The sequence below is a fragment of the Parasteatoda tepidariorum genome, chromosome 7 (genome assembly GCF_982258835.1).
Source record: "Parasteatoda tepidariorum strain Cologne lab strain chromosome 7, Ptep-v5.0, whole genome shotgun sequence".
NCBI classification, from domain to species: domain Eukaryota; kingdom Metazoa; phylum Arthropoda; class Arachnida; order Araneae; family Theridiidae; genus Parasteatoda; species Parasteatoda tepidariorum.
In genome coordinates this window covers 19,239,843-19,259,685 of record NC_141761.1, presented here as the reverse complement: position 1 = coordinate 19,259,685, position 19,843 = coordinate 19,239,843, and the positions used below count along the sequence as shown (strand labels likewise).

Sequence of the window (19,843 nt, the reverse complement as noted above, 5' to 3'; positions counted from 1 at the left end):
TGTAAAGTTTATGACAATTGGATCAATGCACACAGAAGTGGGTTGAAAAGTCGAATGCCTTAAATTTTTCAGAGATTGTGCAGAAAAAGTCTCAATCACCATCAGAAGGAAGTAAATTCTTATAAATTGTAATAAAAAATTATTTAAAAATAATTTTGTAGCAATTTAAAATATTTTTTTCAAACAGTTTTTCAAATTAAATAATGTAATCGAAAGATAATTATTTAAGAGAAACATAGTATAGAGCTGTTCCCAAATGGTTCTGAGGAATCTTAAGGTCGCTAAGGAAAAGTGAGAGGAAATTTTAACCTGAGACAATTTTAAACAGTTTTTTTTGCTATCTGTAATTATAATTATATACAATCAATAATTTATTATTTGCTAATTATTTCTATCACCTTTACAAAATTATTCAAAATAAAATGCCATTTAAAGAGAAGTGGAAATTTAAAAAAAAATATATAGTCCTGTAATAGAAAAAAATTGGGAACAGCTGTTTTACAGCACCTTACTGTAAAAAAATAAAGGTTTCTTAAAGCCAGTTATAACAAAAAATAATTATCTGTATCTAATTGAAATTAAATCCCACTTAAGGAATTGACAAATGTCTTTAGGAACAGAAGAAAAAAAATTGAATTGAATTAAGATTTTAAGTTAAAAACAATGAATCATAAATAAGATGGATATAGAGATAGAAAAATATAAATTATGATTAAAAGCACTAGATTAATAAAAAAAATATTTAAAAATAAACTATTTTTAATTTAACTACCAAATCAACAAAAAAGAGAATGAATACATAAGCAATTCCGATTTAATTGAAGTTAAGTCAAATTGAAACAAAAAAAATATTACTATACCACAATAAACTAAAAATTGCTAACCTAATATAAAATAAATTAATAAAAAAAGCAATCTATTTAAATCCTTAATTATCAGAAATAAAAAGAAAAGGATTAAATACAAGGAGAACTTATTAATTAAATTAAAGAAAAACACTTAAAAGCTACCAAGCAGAAACGAGTTAAAAGAGCTAACAAACAAAAATATTAAAATCTAGGACAAGGCAGGATATAATAAGATCAACTGAATTTAAAAAAAAATCTTTATCCTAAAAATTATAAATGAAAATAATTTATTGTGAAAGAAAAAAAAAATACTTATAAAATGTAATGGGAATCAGAAATATGATAAAAATCAGAGAAAACTGCAATCTGCTTCATAAAATAATCATATGCTTATATTAATAAGCAGTCTTCAGCTTTTTTTTTTTTTTTTTTTTTTTTTAAAGGAGCTTATTTTTTTTAAAAAAAGCAGATATGATTCCACTTTAGGCAAAATTTCTTCATTAAGAAATATTGTTAAAATTAGATTTTAAATAAATAAACATTTTGTATGCAATAATTATTGTATTTATTTGAAATTATTAAACGATGATATAATTGTTTAATAATAACGAACGAACATGATAACGAAAATTGAGAAAAAAAAAAGACCCTAACATATCTAATTTCAAGGCTTCTTTTTCTTAATTTCTTTAAATCGGACATCTAAATGCCAACACTTATCTTCAGAAACACTTGAGAATAATAAAAGAATTTAAAGGATGGACCTAATGAGAATCGGCCTAGCAAAAGACTTAATTTTTTAAAATACTTTATTTCGCAAATTAAAGTATTGAAAACGGAAGAGTGAAATCCCTCAATTCAACAGAGGGTCAAAGTTCCAGAAAATCCTGGTTTTGCAGTAAATAACGTTTTTCACTGGAAATTCTCTGACTATTTTCCCAAATCTTTCCCTGACATTAATATAAAAATTTAAAATTTTAACTAACTTAATATCTTCTGTAGCCTCATTGGGACCGTGAAAGATCAGAATTGAATCTTCTATCCCTCAATGAGTCAAACCAAACTTTGGCAATGAAAAGACAGGAAAAGGTATGAAGTTATAATACTAAGATTTAGTACAGATGTTTTTGGTAAGAAATGGTAGCTTTTAAGCACTCTCACTAGCTGATCAATAATAAGACTTTTTAAATATTTTGTTTGAATTTTAAGCATTTTTAGTCAATTTTCCACTTTTTGTCAATACAATTTATTTTCAATTTAAGTATTTTTAGCCAAATTTTCATATCTTTTGGCCTATTAAAGGGTCGAAAGATATTGATTAAGAGTTATAAGATTTTGCATACTTATTAATCTATGAAATTAGCATTTTTCTGTACAATGGCTGACTTTTTCGAACCAATCTATAAATACAGTTTAAGGGCACAAAAGATGTGGTTACACATAGGCAATCTCAAAGTAAAACAAACTTCTGGTGAATGAAACAAAAGTAAACAGAGCTAGACACAGAAATAAAAGAGCTAAGAATGATAAACAAAGATGTCTCTAGGATACAGAGAGACCAATATTTAACTAAAAAGGGAAGACTTTTAAAGGGAAGATATTTAACTAAAAAGAGGGATTGGAAGTTCAATCACAGTAAAAAAATTTATAAAACTTAAATCCAGAGATTTGGAGGAGAAATTAAAAATCATTTAATGCATACTTTTTTATACGCAAAGTTATTAAAAATTTATAATAAAATTTTTTTTTTTTAAATTTATAATTTTCAGGTTGAAGAATGTTCATTTTTGGACTCCATTTATGAAACAAAAATACTCCAATTATGAAACAAAAATACTAGTTGGTTACCACATACTAGTAATACAGAGATGCCAACTGCTCCGGACGCGCCAAAATAATTAAAAAAAACGGTAAATAACTGTAAGGTAAATTTTTCAAATATTTGACTATTTTTGCTTGCTTTTTAAAAGGTATAGTATGACATAAGTACTATAAAGTGGTGAATTACATAAGCCTACGAATTATTTAGAAATAGTGGTGGATAAAAATCTACTACATTAGATTTATTAAACTAAGTATCACAATTAATAAACTACCACTTTAAAATATATATTTGTTGTCCGGAGCAAGTTGGCATCTCTGGTAATATGTGGTAACCAACAGAATAAGAAAAAAAAATTGAAGAAATCAACATACTTGTCCATGTACTGTGTAAGTCTTATGTATGCTATGCAAGCAGCATCATCACCAAGTAGATGTACTGAAGGATTCAATATCGTACTATGAACAGTTTTGCTATTTTTTCCTAAAACTAAAAAAAAAAATAAGAATACTTAAATCAAATAGATGAATAATTTGGAGAATTACTAAATTAACTCACATTCAAATTTCAAAATAATGTTAACAATTCTACAAATATTATGGCATCAGAGAGTCAATAATTAAGTTGAAAATGATAAAATTACAATTAATAAAATTCAGTTAATATAATATAGGTATAGCTGCCAACATGGATAGGAAAAAAATCCAGTAGATTTCACAAAATATAAATTTCATGATAATTGTTGCAAAATGTACCAAATATTTCACACATAAGGAATTATAGGGATTTTTATAGTCATCAAAAAAGAAAAAATGCAATATTTTCTAGTCATGATTGGCATTAAATATGTTTGAAATGTTGTGTATTATGTTTATTCATAATTTTGAATAGTAATAGGCATTTAATTCATAAAAAATAACTAAAATGTTTTTACAGGGTTCCCACTCTATGATGAGATTGAAATTCAAGGACTTTCCAGGACTTTTCAAGGACCTCAACAAAATTTTCAAGGACCTTAATCTAAGACCAATTTTAAAAATTATTCTCTTCTATTTTACTAGAAGCAACAATGCTTGTTTTGGCAATAATTAATTTCAAATATAATACCTAAATGCTTTGCCTATATAGAGAGAAAAGAGTATATGTATTATGGACTAAAATTTATATTTTTTTAAAAACAACCCTACTGGTTTTACATATTAATTCACAAAATCATTTTCAGCACAATCTATAACTAATGGTAATGAGGTGTTAATGGTGAAATCCTTTAATCCTGTGTATTTCCATATGAAGGCTGCATGAAAGATCGAGCTAAATCTTAGGTATTCCATATTCCATGACTATTCCATAACCCCTCCTCTCCTCTATTAAACATCGTTTCAGAAATTATTCATCCATAATTTACACAACCTTCTCTAAATGTTATGCAGCAACAATTCTTTCAGAAAATAAAAATTAGAAGGAACATATCCCATTTTCACCATGTTTAAAAGCATTATTCGTTATGTGTAATCCACAACTGCCAATGAATATGACCTGGTGGGAATATTTCTCTTTTAATTCACACTGAAGCTTCTAATAGAATTTCCAATTGACATAGGGTCCATCCATGGATAATTGAAGTATTTTAGAGAGCTTTTAACCATCATCCATGCATTTGTAAAAAGAGGACAAAATATTTTCTGCAGTTCCATGATCCATAAATTGGGAGGTAAGATACTTAGTGCAAACTTTATTATCAATTCCTTACCATAATGTCCATCTGCTTAGATTGTAGAGACTGACTTAACGTCTCATCAAAGAGTACAGTGTAGCAATCAACATTCTTCAGCTCATTTATAAGAATCCCTTTGAAGTATAGTGCCAATCCAAAGGAGCCCAAATAGGCTCACTTTGTGGCACTACAAAAAAATTGTCTCGCTATACAGCTATCAGCAAACATTTTGCAGGGATGAGATTAGCCAAAAGGCAAAAAAGCTGAATTTCCACAATAGTAAATTTTACGCAAGCGCAACCCTTTAATAATAAATTTCAGACAGTTTAAGGTGATAAATAATGTGTTGACATACAATTGGTACTAATCTATTATTATATAAATGATTACATTGATACTTAACATTTAGTGAAAATAAAAATTACCAATTGAAAAAAAAAAAAGCTGGAAATTATATTTTTCCTCAGTACACATAAGAGAAAATTATTACTTGAAAAACTACCTGGTTCAGCAAATTAAAACTACTGAGAATATACGTTAATATTTCATTTCTTTTAATAAATACTGTTATGTGATTTATAGCAAATATATCAGTAATATTACTTTTTAAATTATATTGGAAAAAAAAAACTTTAACAATGGACTGAATCATTATGTTCATATTATAGTCTAATCTAACTAGAGCCCTTTGAAACATATCAATAACAGTGAAGTAGAAATATATAGTAACTCCTTAACATACAAAAATTGCTATTTTAGTTTGAAAAATTACATGACAATCAGCAACTGTTTAGATAATTGTCTTTTATTTGATAAGAATTTTGCATTTTATAGCATAAATAACAGCAATTATAAATAAAATTTTGATGATGAGTTAACTCTTTTTCCAAAAAAAAAAAATTTAAATTAAATCACTTTTTAAGTGATTGCTTTTGTTTGCTATATCTTTTATGTTTGCTATATTTAGTCGTTAGTCCATCTTCAAACATCTTGTGACAAATCCTATTTTTTCTTCTTTGCAAGCACAGAAGTTTTGAATATATTCCCTTCCAGTTTCCTGATGTTGTAACACTTACATATACTAATGATCGTAGTTAGAAAAACAGTCATCTTTATAGTAACTAATTTAAAAAATTTTACTTCTTACAAGAATCCCGATAGTTGATCTTAAAATTGCGTGAATATGAATAACAATTATGGATTTTGAAATCACATGAATATGAAACTAGATATACGATTTTGAAAATGAGAAAATACAAACTGGGATATAGAATTTTTAAAACGCGTAAATACAAATCACGATTCATAATTTTTAGATCGCGTAAATACGAATCATGATGCGGAATTTTTAGATTGCATAAATAAGAATTATGAATTTTTAGAGTGCGTGAATGCGAATCCCAATGCCTTATTTTAAAATAACGTATAAATACGAAAATCAATGTTTGATATTATAAACCGCATGAGCAAATCAAGACATTGAATTTTAAACTTGCGTGAATATGAATCGCTACATAGGTTTTTAAAAAGGCGTAAATACGAATCACAATATCGGATTTTTAAATCTCGTAAATATGAATCGCAACATACAATACTCAAATCACGTGAATCAGAATCGCAACATGCAAATATGATAAGCTATGTTTGATATTAAAATCGTGTGAATGAGATCGAGATATTAGCAGATTCCAGGCTTGGGTACTCTGAAAGGCTTGTCAGAAGCAGCGTCGTCTGAACTACAAAAATCGGATCTATCTGGAGGGCGGGTAAAAAATTCCGAAAATCTTATTTGCTGTGGGTAAACAGAGAGAAAACAGCTAAAATAAGTAAAAATGAGAAAGGTTTGGTAGCTATGCAGTTTGAATTTTCTGTTTCTCTTGGAAAATCGGTAAATTTTCTGAAAAAGCGGAATACTTATAAAAAAAAAATGAAATTTTTAGAAAAATCTGAATTTTTGACAAAAAAGCTGAAATTTAAGTGATAAAAGTGAAAAAAGCGGAAATCCGCTAAAAAGCGGAAAAATCTCATCCCTGATTTTGGAGAACAATTTACTAATCCCTTCACAAAAGTTACATGAATAATTACTAGTGATGCACTTCAGACTCCAGAGAATTTCAGCATCAAGCACATATCCTTTTGACCAGATAAGAAGACAATGTTACCTCGGCCACTAAAGTTTCTGTTTCACATGGCGCACACGATGTTGAAGGAGTATTTACACCAGATGAATTAGATGTTGATGTCTTTGGAAAAAGAGAACTCAGGGCATGAAACTGCTTTTTTGTTTTACCTTTCTTTGATGTGTGATTTCAGAGCTGATTCTTCCATTTTCGCGATATCGATCTCCTTTATGCATAATCGGCACTTGGCTCTGAATTTCTTTTCGGGCATCGATAAAATCCATTCTTTATAAGCTTGATTATCCATCCATTGGGGATTAAAATAGCACTTCCCAGGCATAACTAGTCTAAACTACATAACACAAATACAAAGCCGTGCCTTTGCGAATACGCTTAACAATAAAGTTTTGAAATGACGCAAATGTAAGGACAAGTGCGTACGGTAAAACAGCAAATTTATTGAAAACTACAAGGTACATATTGTTACGAAATTCGAGAGTATTCCAGTTTTGATAAGAAAAAAGAAGATCTAAGCATATGCGACAGAAGATGAAGTGACAGAAGATGACAGAAGAAGAAGATGAAGACAGAAGTCTCGCCCCGAACGCATTGATTGTCTGCTGTGCTCCGCGCGCTTGGCAGACACCAAGACGCTAGACCCGGTTAGAAACGGTGGCGTTAAAAACCACGTGAGAGAGCTCGGGAACAAAACAGAAAGAACGAGAAAGATCCGCGGGTGTTTTATAAAAAGGGCCGTCGGCAGTATTGGACAAATTCAAGGACCTATCAAGTTTTTCAAGGACCTAAGACGTTTTTCAAGCACTTTCAAGGACCTAAATTTAGCAAAAAAAAATTCAAGGACTCTCAAGGACCGTGGGAACCCTGTTTTAATTAATTTAAAATGGGAGTTCTGAATAACAATAAACTGAACATTTAGAACAAAAAAAACATTCACATGAACATTTTAGAACAAAAAAAAAAAGTTTCAAATTGATTTCTATAAATGAGGCTCGCTTCATTATATACAGTAGGGAATCGATTATCCGGAACGATCGGGACCATTGCTATTCCGGATAACTGATTTTTCCAGTTTTCTGAATCGCTACAAAAAGCAGTTTTTCTTATTGTTAAACCCAACTAAAAAAAAAAGCATTTTGGAAATAATCTTAGAAAGAAGAAAAAACGATGAAGTAATACACTAATGATTATTTCCAAAATGATGGTAAGGTAAACATCTTTCAAAAAAGAAAGGAAAATCCTAAAATCTTATGAGGAAAAAAAATATTTTTTTGAAAATGGCAGGAAAATTTATTGAATTTCGTTCCGGTTTTTTGGTTTTCCGATTTCCGGATAACGGGTTCTGAACTGTATTAGTAATACTTATTTATATATTCAATCAAGCAATAATATGTGCAAAAATTCTATTTAAATAGGGATTTTTTTAGGAAACTTATTCATTTTTAGGGAATTTTGTAAATGTACAAAAACCATGAGAATTTTTTTATTAAACCAGTAGACCAAGAGAAATTAATGAAATCTAGTAATTAACTGGAAAATCCAGTAGGGTTGGCAGCTATGTATAGGAAATTAATGTTTTAAATTTTTACCATTGTCAAAGTAAAATTTGTGAAAATCCATTCCTTCTACCAAATTACCTAAGGATTCTGGTTCAAAGGCAGTCATATGAGGATCACAAAATTTTCTATAACAATAATAATAAATCTTATTTTAAATAATATGTAAAATTGAAAACACACAGCACAATGTGAAATTCATTATTAAAAATGCTTAGTGGTAAAATGTTTTGAAAACACTTAAACAATTAGTTAAAACATAATTTCTAAAATAGAATCAAAAGAAACTTTTAAACTTAAATTTTTTTCTATCCTGACTTAATTTTCCACAAATATTTTTATTTTTGTACAATGGCTGCTATATTAATTCAGTGCTATCCATTCATCCAGCTCACCCTGAATTTAAAAATGTGCACATTTCTACAATAATGTGACAAATTATATTAAACACATATTGATATCATTTTACAACATACTATTGATAAAAAATATCTCAATTTCATTTGCAAAAGAAAATGCATGATTTGTTACTCAACTTAAATATCTCGTTTTCTACTCGGGCAGGTTAGTGCTGTGTTTAGTTAAAAAACAAACTGATGTGAAGTAATACACATTGATGTATCATCAAAGGTATGTATCAACAACAATTATACAGGTTTTGTAGTAGCTCAAAGGAAAAAATCAGGGCATTTTTTAAAAAATTAGGATATCAGAACATTTTTTAGAGCAGTGTACATATAACACCCTACTTTTAAAAAAAATAAACAGCACAATAAGAACTATAATTTGCTCCTTTTAACCGTAGTGAAAGCAAATTTGATCGCAAAAGAATAATACAGCAACATACTATTTTAAATTTTAGAATTACTTTGTTTAATACAGAAAGTTTCAAAAGTATTCAGTACAATTTTATCAATACTGCACATTTTATAATAGTCTCAAATCGATATATGGAAATATTTTATATTTCTGTTGCATTGAAAAAAAACAACCCAGTTTTAATTAAAATTTGTAATCAAATTCAAGATTTCCTTTGCCAACTAATTTTAAAGTAGGGTTTCAATAATCTTAAAATGAAAACAAAGTAATTTCAGTGGACAATCCTTTAATTCATCATTTAAAAATTCTATATGATTACTGTCTTGTTGATTGGAATTCACTTTTTTTTAAAATCACATATAAGAGAAGGTTTAACAATTTTGAAGCAACAAAACTTCATCGGACAAGATATTTGACTTCATTTGCCGAAATTAATAAATAAGAATATGATGACCCTTGCATTTAGTATGAAAATTTGATAAAATTATTTATTAAGTTTCTATTTAACATAATAACTGAATTCCTAAAACGTTTGAAGCAATGAATCCTGTGGGTAAGGCCATAATGCCTGAACCTTGCATATAATCAGTAGATGGTTCCTAAATTAGAATTACAAGACTTTTGCAATTCCTACTAGCATTTTCGATAAAAAATCTTATCTTTTGATTCCAGAAAACTACTTTTTTAAAAATCTAAATTTGTATTCTTAGTAAGTGGGGTATTCTGAACGCAAACAGCATTATCAGGACAAAAAGCTAAAAATAGGATAAATACGGACAAAATATTTTTGGAAAAAAAGAAAAATCAGAATAATATACGAATCGTGAATTAAATATATTGTATTTGAAATTCTGACAGAAATTGTTTAAAAAATATTTTTGCATCAGATGTAACTATAAATGTTTTTCCCCACCAAGTGAATTCTTTAAATAAAGAGGTTTTTAATAGGTAAAGATGTTTCGTAGGCAGTTTTTTTTGTAGGTCATGGTCTTAAATTCACTTTTTTTAGTGAAGCCTTGGAAAAAAATAGTTTCATCCCCCAAGAAGATTTTGCTGATGCGTTAATTGTTACGAAATAAATGATAACTTGGATTTGAAAAATAATCAATTGAAATTGAAAAAAATGTTTAAACTTAGTAATATAGAATGTGTGACACAATAAGAAGGAATAAATGACAAGTAATTTTACTAGTTAACAATCTGTAATGACAATTTTATATTTTGTAACAGTTCGAATTACAAAGATTTTTAATCTATTTTGAGATATTTATATTTTAGAAAAATTTTAAATATAAATGTAATAATTTATATTTAACATCTAACATCTGAAAATTCTCATACAAATAATCGATTCTTAATTTTTTTTTCCTCCATTGAATTTCTAGTACATTTTTCTACACCTTAGTAATTTCAAGTTTCTCAGTTTTACAGATTAAGCACAGTAAAACAAAATGTAATCTATAGCAAAATATAGGAAAAAAATTGCAAAAAGCCCTTAAAATTTTTAATAACTTTTGAAGAAATTAGAATTTTTTTTTTTAAAAAAAAAAGCTGAAGTTTAACACAAACATGACCCTTTCAGGTATGTTAAATTTCAACCCTGTAGTTTTATTTTAATAAGTGATATATTTTTTAGAATAATATGAATCATCCTGAATGCTAACTAGTTAAAGTAACACAGAACATATTCGATCGCACAAATGGCGGTTTGAGACATAATTAAGGAAGTTCTGGAGAAATGAATGATCTAGTTAAAAAAAATTGCTTAAAATTTATTGTGAAAAATTTGTTTGTTAAAGAAACAAATTTTATCAATTTTTTTTAACAATATACAAAATTTACTTTACAAAAAATATTAAAAAAAAAAGTCATTATATATAAAAAAGGGCTATAATTTTGAGAAAAATTTTGTGTTTGAGGAAATATTTGGCTTTGGGAATTTTTTGCTCTCTTGGTTAGTTATTGCTTTAACTTTCAAATAATAATGTTTAGTATATTGATGTTCTGATAACTCTTGTTGATTAGTCAGTTGAAATATTTTTACTTTAGAAACAAGATTCTGTAACAATTATGTGAATTTCTTTGCATTTGCATATATCTTTGCATTCAAATATGTTAATAGCGCATAATTTTACCCCAAACCCCCAAGAAAAAAAAATTGTTGCAATTAAAGGTTCAAAAATTACTTTAGAATGCAAAGTAATTATTGTACTTTTTAGAGAATGGATGTGTGAAATGTTAAGTAACTCACGTGTAACATTCATAATCACCACTATTCACAGCTTCAACTAATTGTTCAGTCAGCTTAATTACCTCCTGCTTTCGAGCTAAAAATAGAATTAATATATTACTCTTTAAAAACTATAAAGTACAAGTAGTAATAAAATTTATTAAAATTAGCTTCGATTTATTTGAGATATGTGTAAAAACAGATTTTTATGCAAATATGGGGGAAAAAATTAACACTTATAAAAGTATGATTGTAAATTAAATTTTTTTTTGTCAAATTCCTAGAATAAATGAATCAAATTATGTTTAAGGGTACCATTAAAAAATAAATATAATCAAAAAATATATTTAAAATATAAAAACAAATGGAATTATCATCTCTTTTCTAGTTAGTAATAATTATAAATTATGAAATTACATAAAAACGATGATGAAAATTAATATTAAATGTTTAGTTCTCAGTTTGTTAATTGATCATTTTAAGCAATTATTTTTAAATGCAGCCATTAGTAAAACATTAACTACTGGATAAATTATTAGTTGTACTATATATAATTAAAAAAGAAAAGAAGAGTCAGATGTGAATAATGCACAAAACTACAGAAACTGTGGAGAATTGTTTGGTGATGATAAGAAGGTGATTTATAGGAAGATGAATATAGATAGTCCAGTTAAACAAATTTAAGGGCTGTACCAACACTACAAAACAACAAAATTATGAATAATATCAAAGTGATTCATGAAAAATTATATGTCTCAATAATTGTTAACAAGAATTGAACATTTAAAATAAATAAGTATATAAATAAATATAAAACACTAACCATATAAATTTCAATTTTCATGTCCTTTTAGAAATCAAAATTTTGAGAATATTTTTTTTCTTTCAAAAGAATATTTTTCCCAATTTAACATTTCCCTATCCAAAAATATTAAAAAAAAAACTGCCATGGGAAGGGGTTGTTGGTTGAAATGCTGCTTATTTACAATGAGAACAATTATACTGTTAAACGAAAAAAGACTGTCATCTTTTAGACTTGAGGAAATTATTTTAACGAAATAATAGGTGTCTCTATAATATTATTTAAAATTTTTTAATGAAAGAAAAAAAAGAGCCATTTAAATAGTTTACTTTATCATAGAATTTTTTTTAATGTAATAAAAAAACTACCCTCAAAGAAATATGATTATGTATAGAAATTGTAGAAAATATATACTCACGATCAAGTAGTCCATTAGCACTTTTTAAAGCTACAAAAATAACAAGACAAGAAATATATATTAATAGAATGTTATAATTACCAATATAGTGTAAAAATAACAGACATTTTAATAAGTGGCAGAAATATCCATGCCACTTGTAGCAACTCTAAACATTAAAGAGAGAAATAGTTAATTCATGATTTTTCTATTTTATCATTCATCAAGAATTAAAATAAAAACTAAATTTGATTTTCTGTAATGTAAACCATACCAGCTTTAATATTTTCCTAAGTTTTCATTTCTTTGCCACAAGAAACATTCATATCCTTAAATTTTTATAATGTTTGCTGAACTGCAATGAGTTATTTGCAATATTTTTAAAAGAAAAAAAGATTAAAAACTACACTTATAGATAGATCAATATAGTTTAAAATTATACAACAATGATTTAAATACACCCATCATTGTTCTATTAAGTTAAAATCTATACACTAGAAATTGATTTGACTTCATAACAATAAATCCCAATTTTTTAAAAATATCTTTCCCTATAATAACAGCATCAAATTTAATGTATCAAAAAGGTATCGAACCAGCATTTGAGAAAATAAAACATTAATTTATGCACTCTATCATTCATGTATTATTTATAGTATTCTTCGCAAATAAAAACAATACAAAATGAAAGGAAGCATTGTAAAAATTTCGTAAACCACCATTTTAGTTATATTATAGCTTAAATATATGATATGTAATAATTATGTTACATTTGAAGTATTTGTTAAATATTATGACACATTAAATAGCTTGCCTAATCACAAAATCCCAGGTTAGTTTCCTGAGCATTTTTAATTTGCGTGAGTTAACTCAAACTTTCGTCAAAATAAGAAAAGTTAACTGCATTAAGAGTAATATATAATTAGTTAATCCCAATAAATACACTTAATAGCAGTTAAACTGGCATTTACATATTAAAAAACAGGACAAAATTACAATGTTACCAAAAATCCACTTTAAAAACAAAGATTAAATAATTGCACAATTAATATCTTATTTTGCTTTTTTTTTTTTCTTTTTAATTCACAATATAAATAACAACAAAATATATCCGTGCAACACAAAACCAGAAGAGCAAACAATTTTTATTTAAGTAAAAAAAAAAAAAAAAAAAAAATTTTTTTTTTTGAACGTTAAACACCCCAAGCAAACCATATAGAGCAAACACAACACAATTGTTGACAGAAAAATATACACAGCAAAATACAACGAATTCTTTCAACATTGTGATAAGCAATATTTTATTGTAACTGGTCATTAAAAATAATCTAACGATACTGCTTTCCTCAAAAATTAATTTTAGAAGTTGTAATTTAGTAAAAAATTTAAAGAATAACTGAGGAACTTCTAATTCGTTACTACTGTAAAAAAGTTTATTTGTATACAGTACTAACAACATCTTTGTGCAGTTTGCAAACTATCAACACTTAATTTTTTTGATATAAACTTGTCTAAATTTATGCAGTTTTTACAACCTTTACAAAAAAAGTTTTAGAGATGTTTCAAATTAATTTTGAATTTTATGAAACTAATTCAAATGAAAGATTGCATACATTTTTAAAAAAAATTAAGTTTATAAGCTATGTATCTATAATTTTGTGTAAAAATAACAAAAATTATAACATTATAGAAAAAAAAAAAGTATTTGTATCTCCCTATATTTACTACATCGCTCTTTTAGATATCTAGATATTTGACATTCTGAAACACAAGTTTTGATTTTATTATTTACTTAACACATTACGATGGGATTCTGACAGCAAAGAAAAGATTTTTTAAATGGAAATATTCAAAATAGGATTTAAAAAATATAATAAATTTTTAAACGGAAATATTCAAAATAGGATTTAAAAAATATATTATCTTGGAAATTTAATAAAAATTTCAGTCTTGAAAATATTTTCAGAACTCATTACATTAACTCCTAAATAAATATTTTTATGATCCAATATTAATTTTCTCAAATTAGTTTCACTCAAAACTTTTTTAAGCATATTGGTTAATGAATAGTTTGAATAGCAGGACTGTTTCTATATGCATAAAGTTAATTTGATATTATAAATTTCAAAAATTTTTTTGCTTGAAAAAATATAAAATAAAATCTTATTCATGGACTTTAACCGGTTTAGAATGACTATCCATTTTAAGGATCTTTTTTTAAAAAAAAAAAAAAAAAAAAAAACAACAACCTTTAAAACCAATATTTTAAATACTCATTTTTAAAAAATTTTCTTTTGACCAGTTAATTTCACTTCTACAAAGAAAACTTTTTTCAGAGTATATATGGTACAGAATAAAAGAAGAAATCACAGAGAAAAGGATGATTGGTAAATAGGGGAATTGGGGCAAGATTGAACAAGATAAAGCAAAATGAAGATGATAAAAAAAAAAGGTGTGGTAGGGTGAGGACCCCAGATATTGCAAGAATTCATCTGGTATTCTCACTTTCCCCACGATATCTTTTTTCTTGACTCTCATCTTTTGATTAATTATCCTCTTTCCTTGAAATTTCATTCTTTATCCTTGTGTTCCTTCTTTTATTTCGTGTTTTTAAACTGAAAAAAATTCTTCATTGCAGAACCAAAACTAAGGTATGATACGACATTATTTGTATCATCATGTTGTTTAGCTTTATAGGTATGAAGTACAAAGTTAGCTCTTTATTTACTTGGATAACCCATCTATCTTTTTATCTCATAATGTTGTTTTATAATAATGTTTCATTAAATTAACTTGTTACCAATCTACAACTTCTGCACTTATAATTTATGAGGGAAACAATATTTGATATATTTTGAATGGCTTTGGGGACTGGTGTTTTGTTCAAAATGAAAACTTGTCACTTACCCGTTGACATACTTGAAGAGCTTGTTTCAGAGGGCCTTTTATACACAAATTTATTATCAGGGGGATGTGGTGAGATTGGAGACTTAACTTTAAGAAAAAAGGAAGTAGAAGCAAAAACTCATATAATAGCATCTTCAATAAAATAAACTAAAATAAAATTAAAATACATAACAAAAAATAATTTATGCTCGGAGCTCCAGAAACAATTCTATCGCTAATTTTAAATGCAATTTAGAACTATCTTAAAAGGTAAATGTCAATTATTTGTAGAACTGACACAACATGCCTATTTCTCTAACAATTGGCATAAAAATTTTCTTAAATTCTCAAATCACAATTTATTTACTAAATGAATAAAGAATATTTTAAAAATGCGTTTCCTCCCCCCTCTGTTTGATGTCCAAAAATGTGTTCGATTGTCTTGAAAAGTCCTTGAAGTTTACGTGTGAAGTAATTGCATAAAAATACTTAAAATAATTAACAATAATAAGCAGGACTAGAATGTTGATGACCCAAAAATTCTTAACAAATGAAAAAACCCAAGACTATTTTTAAAAACTGGTTTTATATTATTTTTTAGAAACATTTATAAATAGTAATACTTTTAAAAATTTAAAAAACAAAGTACATAAAAATTAAAAGAAACATGTAATTTATAATTAAATTTAAATATCAATAAATATTTGAAATTAATAAGAATTTATTAATTTTAGTCACAATTAGGACTGGGCGATATTAGAAATTATATATCGTGATATATCGTCAGTTTTGCATCGCGATATAGCGATGTATCGCGATACAGTATTTTTGAATTTCATTTACTTTAAGGCACAGAAAGTCAGATTTCTATCAAGACTTCATACGCATATTGATTTAAATCAATTTATAAATTTGAAAATATATATGTTTTGCTAAAGAAAGATATTAAATAAATTGACTAAGATGTACAAATCTTACTTAAAATATTTATTGAAAAAATGTGTGTAGATACAGAATGAAATATTTGCACTTCTTTATCGTTTATAAGGTATAAGCAGTCTTAATTTAAGTTAACCCTTAAAACACCCTTAATGAAAAAAAATATTGTTATTAAACAAAAGCTGATTTTAAAATTTCAAAATATATTTTAATTAAAATAAAAGTTAGATTGACTAAAAGCCGAAGTTTAAAATTAAAAATGTTCGAATTTTAAACTAAAAAGTAAACATAAGAATTGTAATAATTTCTTAAAATTTTCGTTCTCTGAAAGATTTCTCAGTTTAAAAATAAAAAGGGAATTTTATAAAGATATCTAGCTGGATTTATTGAAAGAAAATTTAAAAAATTAAAAAAAAAGTTTGTTAAGAAATTCATTATACACTTAAAACAAAGTGTTAAAAATATTTTTTTTTTTTTAAAAAAAAGAAACTTTTTTTAACAAATCAATATTTGCTTGTACTATTATGCGTAAATAATTACAGAATTATTAAGTTCGATCGTAATGTTCAAATTCTTAATAAAGAAGTAAACACAAGTTTTGTTATATTTTCTAAAAATGATCACGCAAATAACAAAAGATTTCTTAGTTAAAAAATAAAAAAATAAATAAAAGTGAAATTTATCAATATATTTACCTAACAGCATAGGAACAAAATTTAAAAAATAAGTTCGTTAAAAAATTATTTGTATGCTTAAAACAAAGAGCTAAATAAATTTTAGAAAAAAAATGCTTCTTAAACACTATTTTTATTATTATTTCATATAAATAATTAAATTAAATTAAATAATGAACGAACGAAAAACAAAGTAAGGCAAAGTTTCTTAATTAAATTCTTAAAAATAGAAACAAAAGAATTGTGATATTCGGTAATATATTTAGCTAATTAACTAATAATATAAAACGAAAATTAAAAAAAAATAATGATTTTACTCTCTAATAAAACGAAGTAGTAATTGATAAAAAAAAAAGAAATGAATAAAATTCGCAAACTTTTCAAATTCTTTTGAACAAATAAAGTTTATTGACTTATGTCCAAAAAATAAGTTTTGTTTTAACTTTATTTCTAAAAATAAAAACAACTCAAGATTTATAAATTTAAAATCAGTAATAGAAGCTCATTAAATTATTAGAAGTTTTATCCGAAAGGTTTTTAATAAATTAAAAGAAAGTAAAAAAATAACCTAACAAATTTATTTACTTTGTAATTTAATTCCTTATGGGTGCCTTAAATTAGATTTCCGATAATTTTCACATTTAAAAATATAAAAAAAGTTTTGTCAGAAAATAAATAAAAAACTTATCTAATTAATGAAGAAACTTTTCTTTATAAATTCTTTTCAATAATAGATTGCGTTCAGAACAAGGTTACGACGGCGATCACGAAGTTAATCCCATTGAAAATAATCTACAAGAAACGATTTCAAATCGCGAAGGTGCAAAAACGAACATGTGATATAACGATATAAAGTCTCAAAAGTGATTCTGATTCTACCGCTCATCAGTCAAGGCCGTCTCAACATAACGAAACAATATCGTCTTCCACAGCGCGAGTTGGCATCGGAACGTAAGAGAAAGTCCTTGCGTGTATCGCTATATCGCTATATCGTTATATCGTCTTCTTCACTCGACGGCTTAAATCAGTTTTCAGATGCATCGCTTGGAATGAAAGTTGCTGTATCGGTTTGCCGATATAGGCGTTAAATCGATATGTCGCGATACATCGATTTATAGCCCAGTCCTAGTCACAATCAAGAGCATTGGAACTGTGTGGTATTTCATATTTTACATATTCATTTTTTATATTTTTAAAATTGCTTATTGGCCTAAAAGCAAATTGTTATATTTTGAAAAACTCTGTTCAACATCAACCCTTGTTATTGGAGTATATTTAAAATAACAAGATTCAATGCAAAATTCACACTAATTTATAAAAAAAAAAATTATTCACAAGCAAAATGTTCTTTGGATTAAAAATATCAGTGGAAATTCAAAAAAATAATGAAAAACAGGAAAAAAGTTTTTAAAAAAGAAAACGATCCCCCCTCCACAAAAAAAAAAATCTGAATGCTATAAAACAGGATCAAAACTGAATATAAAATAATGCATTTGTTATTAACACCCCAGTTTTGCTAATAACGTTTCAGTTGAATTAGGCCATTTTTTAATATTCCCACTGATTGATGGCATCACAGGTAATTAAAAATAAAGGATAATTTTTCTAGGTTCTCAACTGTCAAATCATCATACAAAACAAAAAATTATTTCATAAATAAAATGAACTGTAAAAATATGTGTTTAATTGAGCTATAATAAACCTAATGAAACTCTCTTAACAAATTACATAGAAAATAAACATTTTTTAACAATATTTTCTTTACATTGAAATCTAGTTCTATGCATAATTAAATATTTTCTTAATTTTAGCAAATTATAGAATAACTTTTATGAATTAAGGGACAGACTGAACAGTAAAAAAATAAATAATTATAGAACTATTATTATTATTATTTCTTTTTCAAAAATTAGTTTCATAACTTGGACATATTTTTTAGTTAAATTAAGATATCCAAAATTTGAAATTTTGGAAATCGGGACCTCAAAACCCAAACAGTTTGGATATTCAAGATGTTTTTCAATTAGGATTAAGAAACAATTAGGATTGGGATCCATATGGAGCCAGTTAAACGAACTCCAGTAGTTCAGTTTTAGGCAGAAAAATGTTGCCAACTTTGCAGACATAAAAAAAAGTCTTTAAAAAATTGGATATTCAACTAAGTATTAATTTTGAAAAACAAAACTACAAACAATAAATTTTCCTGTCATCAATCCTTCATAATTTAAATAAGCAACTTTTTTGGAATAAAAAAAAATTTTTTTTTTGTGTGAAAATCTTAACTAAGTAAAAATTTTATTTTTTAAATGTTAAGAATCAATTGTAAAACGATGTTTGAAACAGACAAAAAGTTTTATGAAGAGCAAGAACCAAACTGTACAAAGTAAAAACATAATTTGTTTATGTTTTTAATTATCAATAATTTCTGTAAAATTTAGAGATTTCATTTGATTTATTTCTATTTATTATTTTTTTTAAAAGTTACTTCAAAAGGTTGAATAGTTTAAAGTTAGATAAGAAATAGCCTGATATAGTCTCTTCAGATAAAAAATTGCTACATATAGACAAAATTTAAAAAATTTCTAGACAGTTAAATAACTAATTGCAAGATAGTTACTAATCCATTAAGTAATAGTAACAATTTACAGTCTTTTTGAATTGCAGGACAGTTTCCATGCGAATTTATAAATTTAAAAAAAAATTCCTTATTATTTTTCACCCATTCGTTTTCCCATTTCTAATTCTATCCATTTGATAACAATAGGAAATCACAATAAAATCTATAAAGATGAAATAAATGTAAACAGGGAGCTCTAAGCATAATGTATATTAAATCAAAAAATTTGAAGAAAATCAGTAACTCTTAATTGAAAGGCCCTTTTCTTATCTAACACCATGCAAGTTTATAACATTCATTCACTAGGTAACACAGAACACATAAAAGAAATGGGAGCAAAACATAACCATGCAGTGACTGAAATATGATCTCGAAAAATAATAAACTTCAAGAACTATGTG

The 19,843-nt window shown here is 26.1% G+C and overlaps 1 protein-coding gene across 4 annotated transcripts in view; it reads right to left on the bottom strand.

The window, feature by feature from the left end:
• Window positions 1-19,843, bottom strand: part of LOC107454899 (calcium/calmodulin-dependent protein kinase type II delta chain) — a 105,646-nt gene that overhangs the window by 4,051 nt on the left and 81,752 nt on the right. For 2 of the 4 annotated variants that reach the window (XM_043042919.3, XM_071183723.2), the window contains 4 exons: window positions 12,348-12,377; window positions 11,149-11,224; window positions 8,112-8,206; window positions 3,045-3,159 (listed from right to left, as the gene is read on the bottom strand). In XM_043042919.3, coding sequence (XP_042898853.1) covers window positions 3,045-3,159; window positions 8,112-8,206; window positions 11,149-11,224; window positions 12,348-12,377 — 316 coding nt within the window. Of the gene's footprint in view, window positions 1-3,044; window positions 3,160-8,111; window positions 8,207-11,148; window positions 11,225-12,347; window positions 12,378-15,233; window positions 15,321-19,843 lie in introns of all 4 variants that reach the window. The other 2 variants (XM_043042918.3, XR_006225220.3) reach the window with 2 other exon arrangements.